Here is a 26,867-nt window from a genome sequence, read left to right as displayed (position 1 = left end):
CGAGAATAAAAGGAATATATTTGAAAAATAATAATAATAATAATAATTTCTGTTTTTTTGTACAGTAATAATTTTTTTCATAGATATATAGACATTTACGGATAACCTGTATATATATTGCGTACAAAAAAAAAAAAAAAAAAAGAGAAAAAGATAAAAAGATAAAAAGAACAACAAAAAGAAATCAAAGGAATTACAAATAGAGTATCTATTTTTTCCTGTACATACTATATTGTCAGATACCTCACTGTTATCTCTGTACACTACAAATTCCAAAAGGGGGAGAGGGCCAGCTTCACCTTCACCCGGCCTCATCCAGGCCTATTCTGGGCGAGCCAACCGCCTTTGCTAGTATTGTTACCTAACATGGCAGACGACAATCCATCTAAACGTCCTTCTTTGAAGGCTAAAGCAAAGTCCCACTACTTGCGCAGGCAGGACAAGGAACCTAAGGGCTCCAGACAGGACAAGGAACCTTCCAAGGCCGCACAACGTGACGCCTTGAGGCGCCACAAAGCGTTAGAAAAAGAGTTCGACCGGCGTTCAAGGGAGTCCCGCTCGGAGACGCCTATACCTCCTCCTCCAACCCCTTCTACCTCTGCTCTACCTCTCCCCTCAGACCCTTCTTCCCTACCTAGGCGCAGTTCGCTTCAGGGTCTTCCGACCCCCGGACCTCCGACCAGACGGACCCCGAAGCCACCTTTACACCCACAGCCGCTGGTCTGCGCCAGGATGAACCCTCTACCTCCGAGGTTCCACCTCACATCAAGGCTTGGATGGAATCAGCCATCCGCCAGGGCATAGCAGAGGCACTACAACACGTGTCCAGATCAGGTTTCTCTCCGCGAGCCTCTGAACACGATTCGTTATCACTCAGATCCCTTCCACAACCGGTCCCCCCAACTGATCAGGTACTCTCTCAGAGGGATAGCCCTCCACCGGTTGGGGCCCAGATGGAGGAGGAAGGGGACTTTGGGGATTTCAGGGAGGAGGAAGAGGATTCCCGGATGGGATCCTCCCGCTATAGTGAACCCCTCTTAGAGGCTGACATCATGGAGGGGGAGATGTCGGAGGACGAGGGTCCTTCCCTCGACCAACCCACCTTTGGGGGGCTGTTCAAACCACATATGTTCAAGTCCCTCCTCCTTAAGGCCAAGAATGTATCTGGCCTTCTTCCCCAGTCCCCTGCTGAACCCCCCCCAATCCAAGAGGGCCCAGAAGACTCCATTTTCACCCAACCAGTGGTGGAAGCCGAGGTCATCCCATCCCCTCCCATCTTCGTAGATCTGGTTGCAAAGCAACTTACCTCCTCAGGGACACCTCCTGCTCCATCTAGCCAAGACAAGAGATTCTTCAATCTCGATGCGGCTCTGTCTAACCTTCTGAATATCCCGGAGGTTGATGACCCCATTGTGGGTCTAGCTTCTTCCTCTACCCCTAGTGAGGCCCTAGAGGCCTTAAAGCCTGAGGACAGGCGGGCGGAGCTGGCGCTGCGTAGGGCCCACCTATCTGACGCCTGGGCCATTAAATCGGCTACGGCCGCCTCATTTTTCACCAGGTCTTCCATCCGCTGGCTACGTCAGCTCAAGGACCACATCCCTGCTTCCAATCTGAGAGCTCACCAGGATATAGCGAAGTTAGTGGCTGCAGCCGAGTTCTCGGCTGACGCCACTTACCAGTCGGTAAAATTTTCTTCCAGAGCCATCTCGTCGCACGTTTCGCTCGCCGCATGCTATGGCTCAAACACTGGCAGGCGGACGTAAAGAATAAGGTCAAGCTGGCCACTGCTCCCATTACGGGAGACAAACTGTTTGGCCCAGCTTTGGAACCACTGCTGGTCGAGGGCCGCAGTAAGAGAAAGTATTTGCCCTCCCTTTTTCGAAGATCGGAGACCAGGGGCCCCCAGCCCTTTCGGAGGAGCTTCCCCGCCCTTCTACCAACCCCCTTCCCGCCCAGATACCCTAGACCTCCTTCCTTCCGGTCCCAGGACCGCCGGACCCGGGTGATAGAACCAGACGCGGTGGCGGCTACAAGAGACCATTCCGGGATCGGGAGGAAGGCCCTACCGTAGAAGGTAGATCCTCTTCCTCCTCCCCATTGGCGGCCGCTCAGCCACTTCGCCGCCCAATGGGACATTTCCACCTCCGATGCATGGGTTAGGGACACAATCAGGTTTGGTCTCGCCCTGGAGTTCAGGTCCGCCCCTGATTGTTTTATCCCATCCCCTCCTCAAGGGATCCCTCCAAACGGGCTCTAGTGGATGCAGCCATCCATCATCTTCTTGACATCCAGGCCATTCAACCTGTCCCTCCGGCCCAGAAGGGAAAGGGTTTTTACTCCCATCTCTTTGTGGTGCCCAAACACTCTGGGGGTTGGAGAGCCATCCTAGACTTGAAACGGCTCAACCGTCACCTCATCCAGCGTAGATTCAAGATGCACACCTTGCAATCAATTCTCTTAGGCACCAGGCGGGAGACTGGTTATCTTCCATAGATCTGTCGGAGGCATACCTCCACATTCCAATCAGGCCCTCCCATTACAAATTCCTCAGGTTCTGCCATAATAACCTTCATTATCAATACGTGGCCCTACCCTTCGGTCTGGCTTCGCCCCCGGACCTTCACCAAGGTCCTGGCGGCCCTGGCGGCCCATCTCAGGACCGCTCCCGTCCGCCTCCACTGCTACTTGGACGATATTCTTATTCTCTCCCGTCCAAATCCCAGGCAGTCAGGGATACCAGGGTCACCCTCTCCGCCTTACGGGCACACGGTTTTCTAGTCAATTGGCAAAAGAGCCAACTTACCCCTTCTACTCGAATTAACCACTTGGGGGCCATAATTGATTCGGTGTCACAGAGAGTTTTCCTCTCTCCGGAGAGGTTCCTTAGCATTCAAGCCCTGGTCAATCAGATCAGGCGTTCAAGGAGGGTGGCCTTGTTGGACCTCTCTAAATTGTTGGGCAAAATGGTATCATGCATCTCCATTATTCCCTGGGCTCGCCTACACAGCAGATCCCTCCAATGGTTCCTGCGCCTGCTCCAACGATCCGGAAGAAGCAACTCGAGGGTCAAGGTCAGGGTCCCTCCAAAGGTCCTCACGCCTCTTCTCTGGTGGACCAATCCCGCCATCAACAGAGGCCACCTATTCGCGGAACCTCAACGACTCACCGTCACCACGGACGCAAGCCTATCCGGTTGGGGCGCCATCTCGACTCGATCTCTGCACAGGGCAAATGGTCGCTGACCGAGCAGGGGTGCAGCATCAATTGGCTAGAGCTTCACGCCGTCCTTCTGGCCCTGCGCAGCTTTCCTCAGATCCGCAATCATCACGCTCGTGCTCACGGACAACGCCACGGCCAAGGCCCATATCAACAAGCAAGGGGGCACCCAGTCCATCCAGCTAATGAGGGAAGCCGAGCGCCTTTGCCGCTGGGCAGAATCCAACCTCCTATCTTTAAAAGCCGAACACATCTCCGGAGTAGACAATACTCAGGCGGACTGGCTGAGCAGGGCCACGGTGGACCAGGCGGAATGGCGTCTCCATCCATCCCTTTCGAGGAAGCGTCCAGAATATTCGGCCTTCCGGTGGTGGACCTCTTCGCTTCCCGACCAACACTCAGCTTCCACGGTTCTTCTCCCGGCATCCGTCTCACAGGTCGGAGAATCACAACGCTCTGCGTTGCCCATGGCCCCCAGGGCTCCTATATGCCTTCCCTCCGCTCCCGTTAGTTCCCAGAGTAGTTCAAAAACTCATTCAGGAGAGGGCAGAACTTCTCCTGGTGGCTCCCTATTGGCCCAGGCGACCATGGTTTGCGGATCTCCGCATCTTATCAGTAGCGCCCCCATGGAGGATCCCCCGGACAAGGTCTCCTCTCTCAGGGGCCCTTTCTGCATCCGGAGCCTCAATGGCTCCAGTTAGCCGCCTGGAGGTTGAGCGGATCCGTCTGACTTCTGAGAATCTTTCAACTCAAGTCATCGACACTATTTTGCCGCCAGGCGCCCTTCCACCACACGAATTTATGATGCCACTTGGAAAGGGTTCTGCAAGTGGTGTAGCGGGTCTCAGGTTAATCCCTCTCTCCCTCGGTGGCACAGATCCTGGAATTTCTTCAGGAGGGTCTTCGCAAGGGGCTCGCACCTAACACCCTGAGACGGCAAGTTTCTGCTCTCTCAACCGTGGTCTCCTGTGATAACTACGGTTCCCTTTCTCACCACCCCAGGGTTAGATCTTTCCTTAGGGGCGCCACCAACCTGTGCCCTCCTACCGTTCACAGGTTCCCCACATGGGACCTCAACAAGGTCCTCGTTTCTCTTACACGTCCCCCCGTTCGAGCCTTTGAGGGAGTCATCCCTGCAGTTTCTCACCTTCAAGGTAGTTTTTCTAGTAGCTATTACTTCTGCTCGCCGAGTTTCGGAATTAGCAGCTCTGTCAGTCAGGAGCGATCTATGCGTGTTCCACGCAGACCGGGTGGTCCTTCGTCCCGACCCTACCTTTCTACCCAAAGTTAACTCTCCCTTCCATAGGTCACAGGAACTGATTTTACCAAATTTCTGCCCCAGGCCCTCCAGGGGCAGGGAGGTCCTCTGGCACACCCTAGATGTTAGAAGGGCCTTGCGTATTTATATTAAGCGCACTCAATCCATGCAAGGTCGGAATCCCTCTTCCTATCCTTTCAACCCAGGTCAATGGGGCTTAAGGTTTCCCCTTCCACCATCAGTCGCTGGATCAGGGCTACTATTGCGAGGTGCTACCTTTCCCATTCTCTGCCCGCTCCGGGTGGGATAACCGCCCATTCCACCAGAAGTGCAGCCACCTCGGCGGCCTGGGCCACACAAGCCCCCATCGCTGACATTTGTCGGGCAGCCACCTGGTCCTCTCCGTCCCCGTTTATCAGACATTATAAAATAGATACGTACGCCTCAGCGGAGGCCTCTTTGGCCGACGGGTCTTACAGAGGGTCATCAGTGATCCGGAGGGGCCTTCGGCCAGACGGAGTCCCACCCGTAGGACAGCCCAGCTTTGGTATGTCCCAGTCTCTGGATGCTCCGAGCGGCTCGAGGGAGAATGGGCGTTGGTTCTTACCTGATACGCCCTTCTCGGCGAGCCGCAAGGAGCATCCAGCCCCACCCTAATTTCTCCGTCTGGTGGGGGCTCTTTCTTCAGCCAAGGAGCCAATAGTAGATTAGAAAGAATCAATAACCTCTCTTCTCGTTATCGCAAAAACTGGGGAGGCGCTCCGCGATGTCACGTGAGGGGGCGGAGCGTTTCCTCATCTAAAGCTCAGCCTGCAAGAAGAGGACTCGGAAGCACATCCCAGTCTCTGGATGCTCCTTGCGGCTCGCCGAGAAGGGGCGTATCAGGTAAGAACCAACGCCCATTTTGTTTTACCAAATTGAATACAAGTAGTCCTCACTTAATTGGGACTGGAATTTGTATTGCTAAGTGACACAGTTATAAAGTATATTACATGACCGTTCCACTTAGCAACAGAAATTTTGGAATTTCCAGTTGTCATTGTTAAGGGAATTACTGTGATCAATTAAGCAGGACATCATATAATCACCATTTGTAACCCCCTACCAGCATCCCCATTGATTTTGTTTGTATGAATCCAGCAAAGATGATTGAGAATTGCTAATCACAACACTGTAGGATATTGTAATATTGTAACTACAAGGACTAGTCATAACTACCACTCCTTCAGCACCTTTTTAAGTTTGAATTATTGTTGCTGAAGATTGGTTTAACAGGTTTAACAACCACCTGTAAGAGCCTTTCTTCCCAACTGCAAATTGTCAACAGAGTTCTCACAACTGTTTCTTTGCTAAAGTTAACACTATTAAAATTGCTGGAAAAAAAAACCTAAACATTTTATATGTATGCACACATGCAATGTAATATCTATTCTTTTTGTAGGTGTCATATCACAAACCAGTACTAAAATCTTTGGAAGCTGGGGTGTGAAGATCCTGAGACATAAAAAAGACTTCTCATTAGTAATAGTTCTGGCTACCAAAGTTTATTTCCATGCCAGAACAGGTGATCTTTCCACTTGCGCAAAGGGAACAATGTCTTAGGAATATAAATAAGGCAAATGTGGTCACTATTGTCTTTTTTTCTTTTTTCAGGCAAAAAATTAAGAGGCGTGCTCCCCAACCACCAAAACAGCCTCCCATTGCACATGACGTTAATGAACATAAAGTAATCCCAACCCTAGGAATGTGGTCAGATCAAAATATCTTAACTATGAAGGGAAATTTGATTAAAACCATAGTGGACATTCTGGTAGTTTTTCCAGATGGAGAAGAACAGAAAAAAACTGTACATGGGAGGTAAGGTTTTTAATACCTGAAACAAATAATACTGTCCACAACTTTTAAAAATTCCATGGTAAAGACATCTGTAATCACACATATGTAACACCTAGAAGCAAACAAGGTTACAACCAGTAGCCAACCTGGGTTTTTCAAAAAGGATCATTCCAAACAAATCTTATTTCATTCTTCAATAAAATACCCAATTAGTAGATCAATTAGAATATTATACTTAGATTTCAGTAAAGCATTTGATAAAGTAGACATCGTACTACCTCTTGGCAAGCTAGTAAAATGTAAAAGGTGGCTGACAAACTGCCCTCAATGTTGTCTTCAATGGAACTACATCCACATGGATGGAAATAAGCATTGGGATACACCAAACTTCCATTTTAGGCCCAGTACTCTTCAATATCTTTATAAATAATCTATATGAAGGAAGTGAAGGGGAACTCATCATATTTGCAGATGATACTAAGCTAGCAGGGATAGTCAACAGTCCAGAAGAAAAGTTCAAGATCCAAAAGGATTTTGGCATAATTAGATCACATGAATTTCTAGTAGCCCTTTAGTAAGCCTTAACAAGACCTTATTTGGAATACTGCAACCAGTTCTGGTCACCATAATATAAAAAAGATATCAAGGCACTGGAAAGAGTGCAGAGAAGAGCAACAAAAATGATTTGGAGGCTGGAGGTTTTAACGTATGAAGAATGGTTACAGGAATTGGATATGTCTAGTCTAATGAAAAAAAAGGACCAGGAGTGGCATAATAGCATTGTTCCAATATTTGACGAGGTCCTACAAAGATGAGGGGTCAAACTATTTTCAAAGCACAAAAAAGGAAGACAAGAAACAATGATCTTCAAAACTAACCAAGTAGAGAAGCAACCTATACTCAAGGAGAACTTTTCTAACAGTGAGAGCAATAAACCAATCCAATAGCTTGCCTTCAGAAGTGAGGGTGTTCCATCACTGGAGACTTTTGAACAGAGACCAGGTAATAGCATTTAGACTTATATACCTCTTCACAGTACTTTACTAAACGGTTTACAGAATCAGCCTACTGCTTCCAGCAATCTGGGGCGGTTGGACTACAAGACTTCTGAGGTCCCTTCCAATTCTATTATTCTATGTTCTGAGTAAATTTCTGGGGAAATTGCTAATATTTTAGATAAGATTCAGAAGGTCATTGGCAGCTGTAAGCATTGGGCCCTGTCTAACAAGGTTCAATGATAAGAAAAGCAGTAAGTATAAGTAATATAAAAAGTTGAGGTTGTAGTTGTATTAGTATTTTACTGTGTTGGAAATAGTTGGAAGTCAACACATTTTTCTTCTGTCCTTTTTTTCTACCATCTTTTTTATTTATTTTATTTATTTGTCAATTACTTACAAGATAATAGGTATAAGTAAAAACATAGTTATGAATACATGGATACATATAAGAAAAAAATATAAAAGAAACAATAGGACAGGGATGGTAGGCACGTTGGTGCCCTTATGCACGCCCCCTACAGACCTCTTAGGAAAGGGGTGAGGTTAATAGTAGACAGTCTAAGGTTAAAGTTTTTGGGGTTTGGGGAAGAAACCACAGAGTCAGGTAGAGTATTCCAGACATTGACCACTCTGTTGCTGAAGTCGTATTTCCTGCAATCAAGTTTGGTGCGATTAACCTTGAGTTTGTATCTATTGTTTGCTCTTGTGTTGTCTTGCACTCCCCCTTTTAAAATTTTTATTTTAATATAATTTATGCTATAATAAACCTTAATAAATTTTTAAAATCAAAATAAATCTAATTTGTTTCCTGAAGATTTTATTTAGAGAAGCAATGATATTTAATGATAATTGATAAATCATCTCCTTGGTTAATAAATATTTCCTATTGATTCAGCCCTTCACAACAGTCCCCATTTCTCATGTGCTTTTGGGAAAATTAATTGCCTACCCTTCTGTAAAATGCAGATATATAAAAGATTTTGAACATTTATATTTTCCATGTATTTTTTTTGAAGAGCGTTTACGTCTTTTCAAAATAATGACTTGATATTTTTTGTTGTGATGTATGTTGTATAGGTATTTATTGTAAAATATTCAACAAAAGCCTACAGTTAATCCTAGTTTATAATTGGCCTTGTCATGAATAACCTTCAGCATTTTTTCTTCCAGCAAACCTGTGATGGATCTGTTTGTAGAGTTGTGCAGCCAGTACCACTTAAACCCAGCCCACTATACTTTTGAGTTGCAGTCTGGGAAGACACAACAATCTGTGAGTTACAAGCCAAATACTTTGATAGGGACATTAGATGTACAGAAGATACTTCTAAAATTGAAGGTTCCCGAAGAAAAAAAAATTAAGCGGCCTCCACCAAAGATTCCTGAGGTAAAAGCATTTTCTTATGATGTATTTTCTTGCATTATGTCCAAGAGAAGGGGATTGTCACCTCACTATGCTGGATGATTTTAGTATTGCTGATACAATCTTTTAATCCATCAAGTATCACAAGGATAGGGATTATTGACCAAATACACAAGGATCTAGTGTTCTGATTGAATTTACAGTTGGAGGTTCTTTTGAATAGGCTGTCAAAACCTGAAAAAATGTGTGGTTGCTTTATGAATTGCATTCAGTTTAATAAGTTGACATCTTAAATAATTTGATGTTTTTAAATAAGCAGTATATGAATATCATAATAAAAAGTGAATGCATGAATTAACTAACTGAAGCATCCAAAAAGCTTGTGGCTTGGACATCTAGGTCTGATTTCAATATGTGGGAAACTCATTTCAGGAATGGATCATGCAAAATGTGTAGTATAACAGACATACAGGTAGTCCTCAATTAGCAATCACTTGTCCAGCAACTGTTCAAGTTACAATGGCATTGAATGAGAGGGAGTTATACGAGTCCTCAAAATTCTGGCTGCCTCAACATCCCAACAGTCAAATGATGATAATCTGGGTACTTGACAACTGTCTTACACTTAGGACAATTGCAGTATCCCATGGTGATGATTTGCAACCTTCCTGCTGGCTTTCCACAAGAAAAACCAATCAATTACCCGCTGTGCACCCTCCCTTAGGTCCTCTGCACTCACACAGTTCCTCACTGGCCACCAGTATATCCTTGCTTATCACTTTGTGCCTCACTACACTTGTCCATGCCTCTCCCACCATCCATGCATTCTCTCCCTCTCTGAGCCTTGCTGCTCTCATACCATGACTCCCTTGTGCAGCTCCTCAAACCTCATTATACTCTTTGTGTGCTTTCTGACCACTCTTCTTAATCTTCAATGTGCTTATGCCATGTCTCACATCCCATGCATATTCGTGCATCCACACGGGTTCACCTGCCCCGTGCCTCTCCAGTAATTCATACACCCTTCTCAGCCACTTGTACATCATCCCCAGCCAAATAACTTCTCCATGGTTCTTATTTGCAACTGATGTTTTGAAACTAATTTATGAGGGAAGATTCGAGGAATCAGGACATCCTTATTTTCTATGACAACTAAATATGGTATTTTAGTAAATGTAATTTCTCTTCAGTTTCCTTTCTCGTTATTTTTTTTTCAGTGTTATATAAGAATATTGCACTTATCATTTCTGTTTATGCATATATCTATGCAGAATCTTGTAGCGTTAAAATGAAATGAAGGTACAGTGCACATTTATATTTTAGTTTTCTCATCCAGTTTAAATGATCTATTTTAATTGGATTTGAATTATATTAACAAAGTATTATGCTTGGACATCTTGGTTGTTTTTGAATTGCTTTTCCCTAGAGAACGGTGCGACTGGTAGTAAATTATTTGAAGACACAAAAGACAGTAGTTCGAGTGAATCCTGAAGTTCCTCTTCAGAGTATAATCCCAATCATTTGTGAAAAGTGTGAAGTTAGTCAGGAAAGCATTGTTCTCTTAAGAGATACTTTCACTGGCGAAAAATTGGAATTGACAAAGTCATTGAATGACCTAGGGATAAAGGAGCTTTATGCCTGGAACAATCAAAAAGGTAAGTCATGATCTATGTTAAATTATCATAGGAAACTACTGTAGATATTAATGCTTATAAATTGGGACATCCATTTTGGAGGTGTCTAGTAGATCAGTAGAACTCACTTTCAGTCTTTCTATACATTGGTTCTTTTTATCCACTTTAATATTAATTTTAAAGTTTTAATTTTTAATGCCCTATGTTTTTATGTTTTAATCCTGTAATTGTTGTATTTTGTTATGTGTGGTATTGGAAGCTGCCTAGAGTTCCTTGATAATGAGATGGGCAGTATACAAATTGAATGAATGAACGAATGATACTGTTACATACATTGTGGATCTCCTCTTCATGCTATTTAAAAACAACATGAAGTTGCTAGGGCACATCATCTCTTGGTTCAGGATGCAGTATCCTCAGTATCCTAAGGACACCCAATTCTATATAATACAACAGAACTTTTATTATGGTCAGTGTCTAATCCAAAAAACCTGCATTCAACTTTGTATTACTAGCCTAAGGATGCTGTTGAAGTCCTGGCCTTATGGGTCTGAATGAAATCAAATTAAATCTCAACAAGATAGGGTCACTGCTTGTCCATGGTGAATCTTGCTCAGTTTTGTTTCTCACTATATTTTAATCATATATTTTTAAAGAATAAAGGAAATAGATAAAAAGCACCTGGGTAACTCTTAAAAGAGATGATAAAAGAAGCAATACAAAAACCAAGTGATCAGCTGCATTTTTTCTCCTGCAGGAAGGTTACCCTTCTGTAATGAAAGGGCCCTTTTAATATCAACTCTCTAGTACAGTTGAGCAAAGCACTTTGATAGTAGCCATTATAAATGTCCTGTAATGCTTTAGCTTTGCTATATTAGTTAAATAACTAGCTGGGTGCTTTTTGATTACACAACTTCTTAAATCTGGATGTTTATAAACCATACATCTGTCCATATCACTTATTTCAGAAATATTTTTCAATTATACAATTTACTTTGCATATCACATTGAAATCAGGCCATTGTATATCCTACTACTCTTACTTTACCTATAAGATCTTTATTTCATTTAAGCCAATGGTATAAAAATATTAGAATTAATTCTGATGAAAAAATAAGTTGATTTAAGCTTAAAAAAGAAAGAAAAGAAGGGAGCTAGGTTTATATTTCTATTAACCTGCATGTTTCTAATATTAAAGCAATGTGTAAAATAAGCAGAGGAAATCTTTATATTAAATCTCATCTCTGTATCATTTATAAAGAGTAATTATCCTAATAAATACAAACTTAAGAATCATATATCAGATGAGAAGTGGTTTTTGCCTTGAAAGTTTTAATTGCTACTGCAACATAATATCTGCCAGGGTCTTACAAAGTTTTACTTCATTGGCATTTTTTTCAACTTTTCCATATTATATTGAGTTTGGCCTTCTTAATTTCAAGAAGTCTGGAAGAAATGCCAAGGCATTTACATAATTGTAACTTGTTCACTGTTAATTTTAACTATTTTTCACTTACGAATATCTGAACTGGTAAAATATTCAACTAGTTTTGTTTTATGATAATTAACAATCCCTCTCATAGTAATCTGTCATAGAATATAATGAGAAACAAAAACTTCTTTTTGCTTCCAGTGACATAGCAGTTATATCATCAAAACCCAGAACGCCCATCAAAAGCTTATAAAATAATTTCAAAGTGAAATTACTTAGTAAGCATTTGAATTGAATTGAATTGAATTGACATTACTCAATCACTGAACAAATTGAATCATCTACATTAATAGGAGCAGCAACAAGCATTTAACTGTACAAATATCTTCAGGTTTATTCCACAAAGTGTTTAAAATAAATGAAAACCATATATGACCCTTTATATAAAACAATAGTGCTATATAAAACAATATATTGTAGAGGCAGGTACTGATCAATCTTTATCAACTTTTATGAAATTTGGTGGAACCTTAACACAACTTGGATCCTTTTCTGATCTTTATTTGGCCATTTAAGCATTAACTTCTGAAGTAATTATTTGGATCTGTGATTGATAATGTTCCTATATCCCCTATAAGTGCAGAAGTGTTGGGGATAGGGTAAGAAAACTAGTAGCTAGAACTCTACCACTCAAAAAATTAAATTCAGTTGAGTTTTTCTTTTCCTAAAAACTCAGTTTAATGATTCATTTAACTGAATCATTAATTAATGGTGTAAAGGCATAGTTACAAGAAAGAAGCCTGTTCTTACTTTATGAAATAAAACTTTCCCAATAAGATATGGCCTACCCTCTATTGTCTTTGAAGGAGGGAATGCTTAAGGCTTTCACCTCACAAAAGAGGTAGGAGTCTGACAATATATCTTCTTAGAAGTTGCCCCCATACTCTGAAATAGGTGCCTTCTAAGATATGGGTTAGCCCTAAACATCTGATCTTGTCTAAGATGCTTCATCTCTTATTATTATTCAGTATGTTTAGGCATTGATGGTAGAAAGACTGTCTTTACCTTTTTGGCTGCTGCTGGTGGTATTTTTATAGTAAACCTTAGAAAATAGGCAATATATTAAAATCTTGTATAAGTAAATAAATCAATATATTGCATAGTTTCATAGCGTTACTTCCCTGTAATTGCAGCTCTTCCATCAAAAATTCATTCTGAACCTACTTTGAGCTATAGAGGTACTGTAAAATCTACTTGGAGATAAATTTGCCTTTTAGCTTTTGTTTTTGTATGTTTTGATATTAATATTATTATATTATTTATCTCTGGAATCATAATGAATTTTAGCAAACAGTAGAAAACTTTTTGTTTTTAATAAAACAAAAGTTTTATTAGCATGAAAGTAAACTGCGGGTGTCAGTTTAATCTGTAACATGCATGGTAACTAATAGCAAATTTAATAGTACAGTATTCATAGCCATAGAACCATAGAACATAATTATCTGTAGTTGAATGCCTGTAAACAAGGGCTTGGATTATTTGTAATTCTTTGTATGAATTGCTAATGATTATTGTTTGTGCATACTTTGCATTTGTTTTACTTTTATTATCAATCTTTGTAAACATTTTTTTCCTTCCATTCAGTTGTGTCAGATTCTTGGAGCCTGTCTGGACTAGCCCCTGCAGTTTTCTTGGCAAGGTTTTACAGAAGTGGTTTTCCATTGCTTCCTTCCTAGGGCTAGGAGAAAGTGATTGGCCTAAGGCACAGCTGGCTTTGTGCCTTAAGGCAGGAATAGAACTTACAGTTTCCTATTATTTTAGCCAGGGGTCTTCAAACTTGACAGCTTTAAGACTTGTGGACTTCAACTCCCAGAATTCCTTTTCCAGTCATGTAAGCTCAGGAATTCTGGGAGTTGAAGTCCACAAGTCTTAAAGTTGCCAAGTTTGGAGATCTCTGTTTTAGCCTGATGCTTTAACCACCACACCAAAGTGGCTCTATTGTAATATTAATTTATACATAACAATTATTGTATCATAGTTATTTTTAAGCCTTTAAGACCAAAGCTTTCATTAACTATACAAAATGGGCAATCCACAGCTATGAGCTACCTTTCCCTGCTAGCAATCTGTTGGATCCAAGTCACTTGTGGAAACAGTGGAGACAAATATTTTGGCCTTTATGGGAGCTTTAGGAATTCCCTTTATGGGGACCTTTAAGGAAATAGATACATTAATAGATGCATTCAGTTATTTAAAGGTTAAAGCAGACCTGTCTTGACGAGTTAGGCAAGAAACTGCAAGAATTGACTTCCAAGGGCACAAATTCTCAAATATGTTGGTTTATTGTAGAAAACGCAGAAAAGCCATTAGTGAGAATCTAAGCAATTGATATGTATTATCAAGTACAACTTTTATTTATTACGAAATCAATATTTTGCTTTGGCAATGTATTAATCTGATACCAGATTAATCAAGTGTAACACTTCGATTTTTCACACCTTCATATGAACACATTTTGACATTCTAGTCTCTGATCTGTCTGTCTATCTGTCTGTCCGTCCATCCATCCATCCATCCATCCATCCATCCATCCACTCATCCACCTATCTGTCCAATGTAGTATTTTAGTCTGAAACACCTCATTTGTGAATTTTCCATAGAATATGTCAAGTATAGACAATATAAATTATCTATTGCTATCTGTTTGCAGATACTAGCTAAATTTTTGTGTGATATTTGTTGTGTAAAATGATGCAGATTCCAGAAAATAGTATCTATTATTATTATTTGTACAAAATAGGGAGGAGTATATTAGACAAGTTTTGATTAGGCAAGCTAAAAGAAGAATGGGCAGTTAATAGTAAAGAAGCAATAATAGAAGGAGTGGTAAAATTGTCTATACAAAATTGCCAAGTGGTATTCTTTGGGATAAATTGTCCTGTTGTCTTATTTCCTAACTTAAAATCTGTTATACTGCTTGTGTTTAAAAAATATCAGCAGTACACTGCATAATTACCCAATTAGATCACACAATTCTGTTCCATTCAGATGCAAACCATCATATTCAGAATAGCCAACAATTGTTTGACTGATTGAAAATATAATAAAAGATCATGTAAAAAGAATGAGCAGGATGAGCTTTCATTAGAGTTTAACAGTGTTTTACACATTTATGCTTGTTTTTGATTGTAAATAAAATTGTATTTGTTATGTCATGTTTAAAGAGTCTAATAGAATCTATACCCACAGACAGATACAAAGACAGAGAGTTTTAATATAAATAAATAAAACTTGGTTGAAATCTAAAATAAGTGACTTTAGTGAATCCCATATGACTTTTTTTCTCTCATGAGAATAATAAAAGTTCTTTTTAATATATATTTGTGTCCTCTATGGAGTAGAGGTTTCTTATTTCAGTTTTCAAATAGATAAGCTATTCTATTAAAATGTCATTTGAGCTGGATTGGAATAGTCATTGTGACTTGTGCGTTTAACAGAAACAAAAATATCAACTGGTTGGGACACACCAGTAAAAGAAAAGAAAGGATTTCTTGGATTTTTTAGGACAAGTGTGAAGAACAAGGTAAATACTATATTTGTTTATTTGGCTAATGATTCCTACTTATCTCTGTATGTTTTGTCTTGTAGCTTGTATTTAGGGTGTTGCTAAAGTAACTCTTTATTGCATCTTTGTCACATTTAAATATTGACCAAGCATATCTATTAATAACCCAAAATTGTAACCCACAATCCAATGCTGCAGATAGATATAGATTCATTGGGTTATAGTAATTTTTTCAGCTATCCCTCAGCTATTCCTCATGCCATGGTGGTGCAATGGTTGGAATGAATATAAATATTACAGGCAAACTGCCTGCAGCCTGGAATTTGATCCTGATGCAGTTTAAGGTTGACCCAGCCTTCCATCTTCCGAGGTCGGTAAAATGAGGTCTAGATGGTTGGAGGCAAGATGTTGACATTGTAAACCAAATAATACTGTAAAGCACTGTGGAGTGGTATATAAGTCTAAATGCTGTTGCTATTGCTTGATAGAGCTATAGTTTTTACTGTGCCTAATAAATAGCATTTACTGGGACATTAGATTTTTAAAAAATCAAAGTATTTTTAGTAAATGATTCTATGAATATCAAATTAAAGTATGGCAGCTATAGAACAGTCTAAGGTCATGTTTCAATTTTTGAACTACATATTCAACAGCAAACAATCTTAACCTGAACATTCTCACATTATGTAAGTCTCAATGGCAAATGAAAAAACGGAGCATGAGCTGCTACCCCTCTGAAGAACTATATAAAAAGGAAGTCTGTGTTTTCATTTTAAGAAATGTAGATATGATTTTAGGAACATTTCTTAAAATATTAGTTGTTTCCTAAGCATTGTACATATAATGTATATTATGCAGGTCAGATATATATGTGCAGGTCAGATATAGTACAGTCAGCGCTTGACTTACAACCATTCATTTAATGACCATTCAGAGTTACCAGCAGTACTGGAAAAAAGTGATTTATGACTATTTTTTTTTATATGACTATTGCAGCATCCGCATGGTCACATGTTCAAAATTCGGACACTTGGCATCTGGCTCACATTTATGACAATGACAGTGTTCTGGGGTTATGGAATCACTTTTTGTGACTTTCTGACAAACAAAGTCAGTAGATTCAACAAAGTCAACCAGATTCATTTAACAACCATTAACTTAACAACTATGGTTATTCATTTAAACAATTGTGTCAACCAAGGTCATGAAATGGGACAAAACATATTTCACAACTGTCTTGCTTAGCAACAGAAATTTTGGGCTCAATTGTTCTACTAAGTTGAGGGCTACCTACTTATCAATTGAGAAATGTATTCTTCTGTATGCATTTATATGATATACAGACATTAATGTATCAGCTCATATCAATCTCAAATATAGATAGATAGATAAATGTTGTGAGGTAAGACTGCCCAAGCAACTAAATGTTAAGAACAGTGTTTCAAACACACAAAAACACACACACACACACACACACACACGTAAATGTAAATTGTAATACTACGTTGTGTAGAGTATACTCATATTTCTAGAATATTTATTTATTTATTTATTATTTGATTTGTCAATTGCTTACAAGATAATAAGTATAAGTATATACATAGTTATGAATACATGAAATGGGTACATATAAGAAAAATAAAAGAAACAATAGGACAGGGACGGTAGGCACATTGGTGCTCTTATGCATGCCCCCTACAGACCTTTTAGGAAAGGGGTGAGGTCAACAGTAGACAGTCTAAGGTTAAAGTTTTTGGGGTTTGGGGAAGAAACTACAGAGTCAGGTAGAGTATTCCAGACATTGACCACTCTGTTGCTGAAGTCGTATTTCCTGCAATCAAGTTTGGTGTGGTTAACCTTGAGTTTGTATCTATTGTGTGCTCTTGTGTTGTTATGGTTGAAGCTGAAGTATTCATTGACAGGTAGGACATTGCAATGTATGATTTTATATACCATACTTAGATCAGACCGAAGACGGCGTAATTCAAGGTTTTCTAGGTCTAGAATTTCAAGTCTGGTGGCATAAGGTATTCTACAACGAGTAGAGGAGTGGAGAACTCTTCTTGTGAAATATTCCTGGACTTTCTCAACTGTGCTAATATCAGATACGTAATGTGGGTTCCAGACTGATGAGCTGTATTCAAGTATTGGTCTAGCAAATGTTTTGTACGCTCTAGTTAGTAGTGTGGTATTACCAGAGAAAAAGCTATGTAGGATTAGGTTAACAACTCTTAATGCCTTTTTGGCTATGTAGTTACAGTGGGCTCTAGCACTTAGATCATTAGAGATGAGTATTCCAAGGTCCTTTACAGAGCTTCGATCATCAACAAGATCTTGATTGTTCAGCTTGTATTTTATTTTCTGATTTTTTTTGCCAATATGTAAGACAGAGCATTTATTTGCTGAGATTTGAAGTTGCCATTTGTTTGACCATTCTGATACATAGTCAAGATCTTTTTGAAGGGTAGCAGTATTGTCTGTGGTATTGAACAGCTTTACATCATCAGTGAAAAGAACGCAGTTGCTCTTAATATGATCACAGAGGTCATTTATGTAGAGTATGAAGAGAGTTGGTCCTAGAACATTTCCTTGGGGGACACCACTATTGACAGGTACAGAATTTGATAGGACACTCCCAATTTTGACCATTTGTTGTCTGTTTGACAGGAATGCTTCTATCCAGTTATGCAGTTGTCAAGAGATACCATAAGATTTTAGTTTTAGGAGTAGTTTGTCGTGTACCACTGAATCAAAGGCTTTACAGAAGTCTATGTAGATTGCGTCTATTGCTTTGCCCTGATCGAGTTGTGTAGTCCATATGTTTTGCAGTGTAAGAGTTGCAGATTACAGGATAGTTTTTTTCTGAAACCAAATTGTTTATTGGAGAGTAGGTTGTTTGTCTCTAAGTGGAGGATAATGGATTGGTTAATAATTGATTCCATGACTTTACAGGTGACGTAGCATAAGGAGATTGGTCTGTAATTTTTAACTAGGCTGGGGTCTCCCTTTTTGAAGATGGGGATGACCGTGGCTTGTGACCATAGGTTAGGCAAGGAGCTGGTCCTGAAAGATTTTTCAAAGATTATGCTTAGAGGTTAGGCTATGGCAGTGGATAGCTTTTTTAAGAAGTAGGCACATATTCCATCCGGTCCAATAGATAGAGATGGTTTTAGATTGCGTAGTGCTTTTTCAACATTGTCTTCTGTAAAATCATTATGTATTAGATCATTGTAGTTGTCTGTGGTTTGGCTAGGAAATACGAGGCATGATCCATTGCTGTTTACAAATACTGAGCCAAAGAATGTGTTAAAGATAACGCTTTAATGGTGTCGTCGTTGCAGTCTTTACCATTAGGTTCTATCAGGGGTGGGATGGACCTTGAGTCTTTTAGTTTGTTGTTTACAAAATTGTAAAAAGCGCGGGTGGAATTGGTGCATAGAAGGTTTTCCTCTTGTTTAATGTGATAATTGGTGCATTCAGTCTTTATCTGGTGGCATAAATTTTTGTATCGGCTTTTGAAATTGGCAATGTGACCAGATTTGTTTTTCTGCCAGAGTGATCTCTTTTTGGATTGAAGCTTCCTTATTGTTATGGGTAATCTGTTTTTTGTTTTGTTTTGGGAGTTGTTGTTGGTACATATAGTTTGATGACTCTTTTGACTTCAAGTAAAAATATGTTGTAATGGTCTTCAACAGTATTGCATCCAGTGAATAGAGATTGCCAATCAAGGGATGAGAGATCGTTGTCTGTAAGATCATAGTTGTTTTTTTTTGAAGTTATAATTGGGGATTGCGTCATTGTGATGATTTTTGTGTGGGCGTATGTTGAGACAAAAGTCAATCATATTGTGGTCACTGCTGGAAAAAGGTTCTTTAGTTTGTATTCCGTAAATTAAATTCAAACTATTGCAGAAGATGAGATCGAGGCAGTTGTTTAAGTCTAGTGTTGTTGGTTACTCGTTGTTCCAGTCCCAGATTTGTAACAGCATTGTAGAAGGTTGCGTGTATGGGTTCAGTTGTACATTCATTTAGGGTCCAGTCAATATGAGGTACCGTATATACTCGAGTATAAGCCGAGTTTTTCAGCCCATTTTTTGTGCTGAAAAAATCCCCCTCGGCTTATACTCGAGTCAGATTCCCCTCTGAAAAAAAATGGTGTGGAGTCGCTGCCGCCGGAGCGGCCCCAGTCCCGCTGCCTCGGGAAGGGAAAGACAAAGCGCTTTTTGCCTTTCCCTTCCCGGCTGGGGCTGTTGGGAGTCGCTGCTGCCGGCGCGGCCCCAGTCCTGCCGCCTCGGGAAGGGAAAGGCAAAGCGCTTTTGCCTTTCCCTTCCCGGCTGGGGCTGTTGGGAGTCGTTGCCGCCGGCGCAGCCCCAGTCCGCCGCCTCGGGAAGGGAAAGGCAAAGCGCTTTTGCCTTTCCCTTCCGGCTAAGGCTGTTGGGAGTCGCCGCCGCCTGCCTTTCCCTTCCCGGCTGGGGCTGTTGGGAGTCGCCGCCGCCTGCCTTTCCCTTCCCGAGGCAGCCTTCCAAGCCGTGGCCTTTCCTTCCCGAGGCGACGGGACTGGGGCGCGCCGGCGGCAGCGACTCCCAACAGCCCCAGCCGGGAAGGGAAAGGCAAAAGCGCTTTGCCTTTCCCTTCCCAGGCGGCGGGACTGGGGCCACGCCGGCGGCAGCGACTCCCAACAGCCCCAGCCGGGAAGGGAAAGGCAGGCGGCGGCGACTCCCAACAGCCCCAGCCGGGAAGGGAAAGGCAGGCGGCGGCGACTCCCAACAGCCCCAGCCGGGAAGGGAAAGGCAGGCGGCGGCGACTCCCAACAGCCCCAGCCGGGAAGGGAAAGGCAGGCGGCGGCGACTCCCAACAGCCCCAGCCGGGAAGGGAAAGGCAGGCGGCAGCGACTCCCAACAGCCCAGCCGGGAAGGGAAAGGCAAAAGCGCTTTGCCTTTCCCTTCCCGAGGCGACGTGAGATAGTGAGATTGTTTCCCAAATTAATTATTTTTATTTTTGAAATTTACCAGTAGCTGCTGCATTTCCCACCCTCGGCTTATACTTGAGTCAATAAGTTTTCCCAGTTTTTTTGTGTAAAATTAGGTGCCTCGGCTTATATTCGGGTCGACTTATACTCGAGTATATACGGTAGATTGAAGTCACCAAGAAAGATAAAAGCGTGTGGGCAGGATGCTGCCCATGTTAGTAGTGTATTTAGCTTGTTTACATGTTCGATGTCATAATCAGGTGCTTTGTAACATAGTAAGAATCGAAATGTGATATTTAAGGATAGTTCACAGATGATGGTCTCAGGAAGAGCAAGCTCCTGAGTAACTTGGATGTTTTTTAGATGTAAGGACTTTTTTATAGAAGATAGCAACACCACCTCCTCTACGAATTTCATGATCTGATCGGTAAACATGATAGTCTCTTACTGTGGTAATGGAGTCAGGGAGAGATGCATTGAGCCATGTTTCACAGACAAATATGATGTCAAATTTAGCCATATTTAGTAAGAGGAGAAATTCAGGTATTTTATTCGCAAGGCTTCTTGCATTGAGTAGCTTGCATTTAAGGCCAGCAGTAATTGGAATTGAGGTAGTTAGGGGCGTGCCTGCCTAGTCTTGAGTGATGATGGATTGGTTGAGGTAGGGTTGTGGTTGAAGGTTAAAGCTGAGTTGCGGGTTGTGTGGCTTACTTTTGATACAGTCAGCATGGTAGTCAATGTACAGGTCCTTCTCTCCATTGTCTAGACGTTTTTTGAGTTCAGTGCAGAGTACACGGAGTGGGCACGTTGCTGTATGGTTAGGTCAGGGTGACAACGGAGGTTCTTATGGTTGGTGTTGGTTTTGGTGAGTGAATTTATAGTGTAAATGAATTTACGTTTGCTTGATTCATTTTTGCAAATGACCCTGCACAAGCGTGGGGCCACAGAGCCGTCTCTGTTTTTGAGCTCTCGCCAATGCGGGAAATGTCAAGTATTTCATCAGGGAGATGGTTGATGCTTGATAATCACTGATGATGTTTCGGACAGTTGTGATGTCATCATTGTCATTGATGTCCTCTAGACCAAATAAGATGGCGTTTGGACGTTTCCGTTCACGCTCAATAGCTTCTCTGATGAGGATTGGGATATCATTATTTGTCTGGCTTATGTTTTTTTGTGGATTGGGTTGTGGATTGGGTTGTGGTTGTTGGGTAGAGATGTGGTTTGTAGCTATTGGATGTTCAGGTTTTTGCGTTGTGTCTTTTTTTTCAAGGTTGGATAATCTTTCTTTTAAGGCGTCCAGGGATGCTACTATGGTGTCAAGGGATGTTATTCGTGTTTCAATGGGATCAACTCTTTCCAACAGATCCAGTTTGGGTCTGCATGATTTGCAGAGATATGGAAACTCATTGGATGATTCTAGGTATTGAATCATTTGCTTGGGTAATCCCAAGCAGTCCTGATGAGCGTATTTGTTACATAGAGAACATTTGATGGAGTTTTCATTATCCTTTAGAGTTTTGTAGCATTTAAGGCATGTGCAGGAGTCTTGTGGTTCATTGGTGGGGATTACTTTCTCTTTAGGTTGTGGTTTGGCATTGGATTTTTTTCTTGGCATGGTAGGTTTGTTAAGATGGTACGTTGATTAAATTAATTAATGGAACAATTTTGGGTAATCAATATAGCCAATATCATACCAATCAATCAATTGCAGTAATCTCTCTAGTCAAATAAATTTCCTAATCATTTTAATTGTGGTATGTCTTTAAAAAATAAAATAACAGAATTACAGAGTTAGAGGGTACCTTGGAGGTCTTTTAGTCCAACCCCCTGCTCAAGCAGGAGATCCTATACCATTCCAGAGGATTGTCCATTTTTTTAGAGAAAGCTCCCAGTAATTGAGCACCTACAACTTTTGAAAGGTATAGTGCCTTAATAGGATAACATATTTTTGCTTTGTCCTCTGGATTACTGCTAATTGAGGTTTATTTCTCTTAGAGATAAGCTTCCAAATAAAAATCTGTTGGTTCTTTTCTAACTGAAACAGAGGAGAGGCAAGGATGATGACTCTGTTTCTCATCAGACACAGAGAATCATTCCAGGACTTGCTGCTGACTCCCACAAACATGCTTGTTTGGGATGGGAGTTCTGTGTATCTTTTCCAGTAGGCTTCCCACTGTATTCTTTAGAGTTGGACAAAGCAAATGTATTCACCACTCTTTGTGCCTTAAAATTGACATATACTTTCTATGTAATAATACTATAGATTTTTTTCAGTCAGAGTTGATGAAATGTTCCACGTTCTTATTGCTTCTAAGGGAAAAATATGTATAATTCAAAGAATGCAGAATCTGTTGTATTCCTCTCTCTACCCTATGCTTAGACTAACTCCTTCTCGGGATCTAGGTATCAGTTTGCCAAATAATGAGCAACCAGCAGTTGAATCTGTGCTTAGTTATGCTTTTACAGCTTTTCTACTGAGTTTGTTCATGTTTAGGTATAGAATATATTTATTAAAAAAATATGATGTAGGATGTTTATTTGAATTTCAGGCAGAGAGATCCTCAAGAAGAAGTTTAGATCTGGGTCATGGAGAACTTTTAAATTCTGCATTGTATCGTAAACAAAGCCTTGATGTAAGTCCTAATTTAACCATTCGATAGCGCTACTATGATATTAAGGAATTAATTATAGTCTATCTCTTTGTTGAAAATTCCTTTGAGGATAAATGATTGTATTCTTGCCAGTGGAATTGAATTCTGTATTAATTACATTAACATGTCAGTTGAAAGACAAAACAAAACAGGGTATGTGCGTTAGCCAAAAGAAAAAAGTGGACATGGACAGACCTCTGGAGGCTTGGCAGTAAAAGATAGTAGAAATGGAAGGAATATTTAGATTAAACAGGAAAGATGTAGATAGAGATAAAGACCCAGGGGAGGAATTTGGGAGGCAAGTTAAAAAACATAAAAATGGAAATACTTAAACAGATAAGAGATGATGGATAGAGGAAATGTTTTGTAACACAAGATTGGCTCTATTACGAGCTAGAGCAGAGGCAGAAACAAGAAATAGGGGAAATATTACTATGCATATTTCTATATAATATACTAAAAGCAATAGCTAGATGTAAAGATTAGATGTTGAAAGATGGTGTCACTATGTATGTTTTAATGATATTGTTATTGTCATTAGAATGGTGTACTAAAATACTAAACAACTGAATAATGAAGGCCTATATTTTAACACAAATATGTATAACATTATAATTACATAAGTATGATTAAAGTAACAAATATTATTAATACGACTATTACTACTTGTATCCAAATGAATGAAACCCAGATGCCCCATTGTTTATGTATTGATATATAAAAAAGAAAAAAAAGAAAAAAAAAGAAAAAGTGGAAAAGGACACTCAATTCAAATTAGGCTATTGCTAGTGTTCTAAGGCAGAAGCAAAATATATAGGCTATGCTTCACTCCTGCGATAGAACAAGCAGTTTTCTTTCATTCTCGAAGATAGTTTATTGGTGGCGTCACTGAAAGTTTCGGGGTTTTCTATAAAGTGTAGTTGAAGGATTTTTTGTGTGCATTTGTCTTGCATTTGCTGATGTTCCTTTAAAAGTATTTATTTTTTCATGCTAATTAGTACAATGACAAACACTGCTACAGTATCTGCTATTATGAAGCTTTACTAGATGGTGTAATGCATGGGTGTCATTGATGGAATGCTAGTGGTAGTAAGCATTCATTTAGCATATGATTTAGTGAGGAACAGTTCTGGTCTTAATTCTGCTGTTGAAAAGAGAGGACCAGCAAGTTCTGCAACAGAATGCTGCTGTTATGTCTGACCAACTTTGCTAAGCTGACCATATCTGGCAGCTTAGCTCAGGTTCATACTTCCTCTTCATTTCATCTCATTTTAATATTAAGTTATTTGTATTTGCTTTAGTTTTAAATTAATATAATTGTGATTATTAGTTAGAAATAAGAGAAAGTAATTTGATTGATTTATCAACTTAATATAATCACTCATCTCATGTAGTTACTCTGGATAGTATATAAAATGAAACAATCCATATTGATAAAAACCAATTTTAAAAAAATCAACCAAAATACATTAAAAAGATGAAAACAGAATGGTGTCAAAATACACAGAAAGTGCATTTAATTAGTTACTATGATTAAATGCAACCATCTAGCAGGGCACTATATAATGAAATTGTCAGACAACTGACAAAAACCATGGTTTGGAGGGCCAACATAAATAGGATGAAATATCAAGCAGCATTTTGATATTGTTTCAGGTAAATTTATAATAAATGGTTTTGAAATGTCACATTAATAAATTTCGATGCTGGTTTGTTTATCTGATTACAGGAAACAGTGATAGCGGATTCTTTAGGAAATTTATGTTCTGCAAAGGTAGAGCCATCATTATCATTTGGGAATATATCAGGGACAACTGCAAGCATTGAAATAAAGAAGCGGAGACCACCTCCCATACCAGTAATTCCACCCTTTTCAGATGGGAAACCAGACAGAGAAATAAAAACTCCAAGTCCGGTAAGACACATACATTAGAAATATAAATTGACTGATAAATACTCAGAAAATTTCTTGATCTGCAAATGCGAACTGGATAGAATGACCAAGAATAACCAACAAGCAGACAGTAGCATTGTTTAATGTCAAATTAAATTCCCTATAAAAATATTTTAGAGAAAAAAAGTAGACATCATCTGAAATTACTACAGCATGGTCAGTATTCAGCCGATGCAACCGCTTTTAAAAGTTTGATTCCTCCTCAGAAAGCCTAAGTTGAGTATCTGGTTCAGAGGCCGAGTAAATTCTTTGGTCCTTGGAATTTTTGTTTTGTATGAACTAGTACAATAGGTATTGGTCTCACATTGTTTCAGGAATTCGTCCCTATGTGGGTGAAGGCTTTGTAATAAGCTCCTTTGTATAATTTTATTGATTCTCTGGAGAACTGAAGTAACATTGCCATACATACCAGTAGAAAATTCACTGTGGGGTTTTCCTTATATGACCTGGATTTTCTGAAATGAGGTGACACACATTACTTTGATGATCCCATAAGGAAATGAAAACAGTTTTCTGGCTAGTTTTGGTAGTGATACACATTGAAAAGAAAAGAAAATGGAGAAATAAAGGATTCACTAGAAATATTATATTGTTTTTTGTTTTCCCAATCTAATGTCTTGTTCAAGGTAATATGAGAAATAACAAAGCAATTATATGAGTCAGGATTCAGGAGTATATATTTATTTTGGTTTATTATAGAAAAAATATTTTAAAATGAAAGCTGTAAGCTTAGAAGGCATTAATTTAAATTCTTTTTCATCAAATGCTGGCAGTAATATTTTAGGTTGGTAGCTAATAATCTAATGCTGAAATACTAAAATGGCAAAAGTTTATATTATTGGGACATTTAATTCTGGAAATGAAATGTATTGACTGTGTTAAATTTTGAAGCTTATTTTCTTTTAGAAGAAGAGGTGAGGGGGAAGAGTCTGCAATTTGGGTAGAATTTTGGAGAAATTGAAGAAAACTGCTGATTATCATTTGGGAATAGAATAGAATAGAGCAGAAGAGCTGTTGGGAGATCTTCTAGTCCAATCCCCTACTCAAGCAGGAGATCCTTCTATTTCAGACAAGTGGCTGTCCAATCTCTTCTTAAAATCCTTCTGTGATGAAGAGCCCACAACTTCTGAGGATAAGCTGTTTCACTGGTTAATTTTTCTCACTGTTAGGAAGTTTCTCCTCAATTCCAAGTTGCTTCTCTCCTTGATTAGTTTCCCTCTATAGTTTCTTGTCCTGTTCTCTGGTGCTTTGAAAAGTAAGTTGATGCCCTTCTCTTTGTGGCAGCCCCTCAAATAATGGAATACTGCTCTCATGTCACCTCTAGTACTTCTTTTCTGTAGATTAGCCAAACCCAAATCCTGCAACTGTTCTTCATATGTTTTAGACTCTAGTCCTTTAATCATCTTAGTTGCTTTTCTCTGTACTTTAGCCAAGGTCTCAACAACTTTTTTGTGGTGTGGTGACCAAAACGAGATGCAATATTCCAGGTGTGGTCTTATTAAGGTTTTATAAGTGATAGTAATACTTCAAGTGATTTTGATTCTATGAATCTGTTTATACAACCAAGTATTTTGTATTAGCATTTTTGGCTGCTGACGCACATTGTTGTTGGATAGGGCCCATTATTCAAGTCTGTCAAGATCTTTTTGGATCTTGAGTTTGTCTTCTGGTGTGTTGGCTATTCCTGCCAGCTTGGTGTCATCTGCAAATTTGATGAGTTCTCCTTCTATTCTCTTATGTAAGTCATTTATGAAGATATTGAAGAGTACTGTCTTTGCAAACAACTGCTTTTCACACCCCTGAAACATAGATTCTTCATTGAGGATATCTCCATGGCACTTGATGCTGAGTAAATTTGGGACACAATGTTTTATTTATTTTTATTTATTTATTTGATTTGTCAATCGCTTACAAGATACAGGTATAAGAATAAACATAGTTTTGAATACATGAGATAGATACTTATAAGAAAAATAAAAAGAAACAATAGGA

The 26,867-nt window shown here is 39.8% G+C and overlaps 1 protein-coding gene across 3 annotated transcripts in view; it reads left to right on the top strand.

The window, feature by feature from the left end:
* COBL (cordon-bleu WH2 repeat protein) overlaps positions 1-26,867 on the top strand; it is a 129,260-nt gene that overhangs the window by 31,174 nt on the left and 71,219 nt on the right. For all 3 annotated transcript variants that reach the window (XM_087946459.1, XM_087946462.1, XM_087946461.1), the window contains exons 2-8: positions 6,128-6,331; positions 8,479-8,692; positions 10,095-10,323; positions 12,928-12,972; positions 15,232-15,317; positions 22,820-22,903; positions 24,651-24,836. In XM_087946459.1, coding sequence (XP_087802585.1) covers positions 6,128-6,331; positions 8,479-8,692; positions 10,095-10,323; positions 12,928-12,972; positions 15,232-15,317; positions 22,820-22,903; positions 24,651-24,836 — 1,048 coding nt within the window. The remainder of the gene's footprint in view (positions 1-6,127; positions 6,332-8,478; positions 8,693-10,094; positions 10,324-12,927; positions 12,973-15,231; positions 15,318-22,819; positions 22,904-24,650; positions 24,837-26,867) is intronic.

The sequence above is a fragment of the Notechis scutatus genome, chromosome Z (genome assembly GCF_049901735.1).
Source record: "Notechis scutatus isolate UNSWTSFEM ecotype Mainland chromosome Z, rNotScu1.2, whole genome shotgun sequence".
Taxonomy (NCBI): Eukaryota; Metazoa; Chordata; class Lepidosauria; order Squamata; family Elapidae; genus Notechis; species Notechis scutatus.
This window is presented reverse-complemented; position numbering and strand designations above follow the sequence as displayed.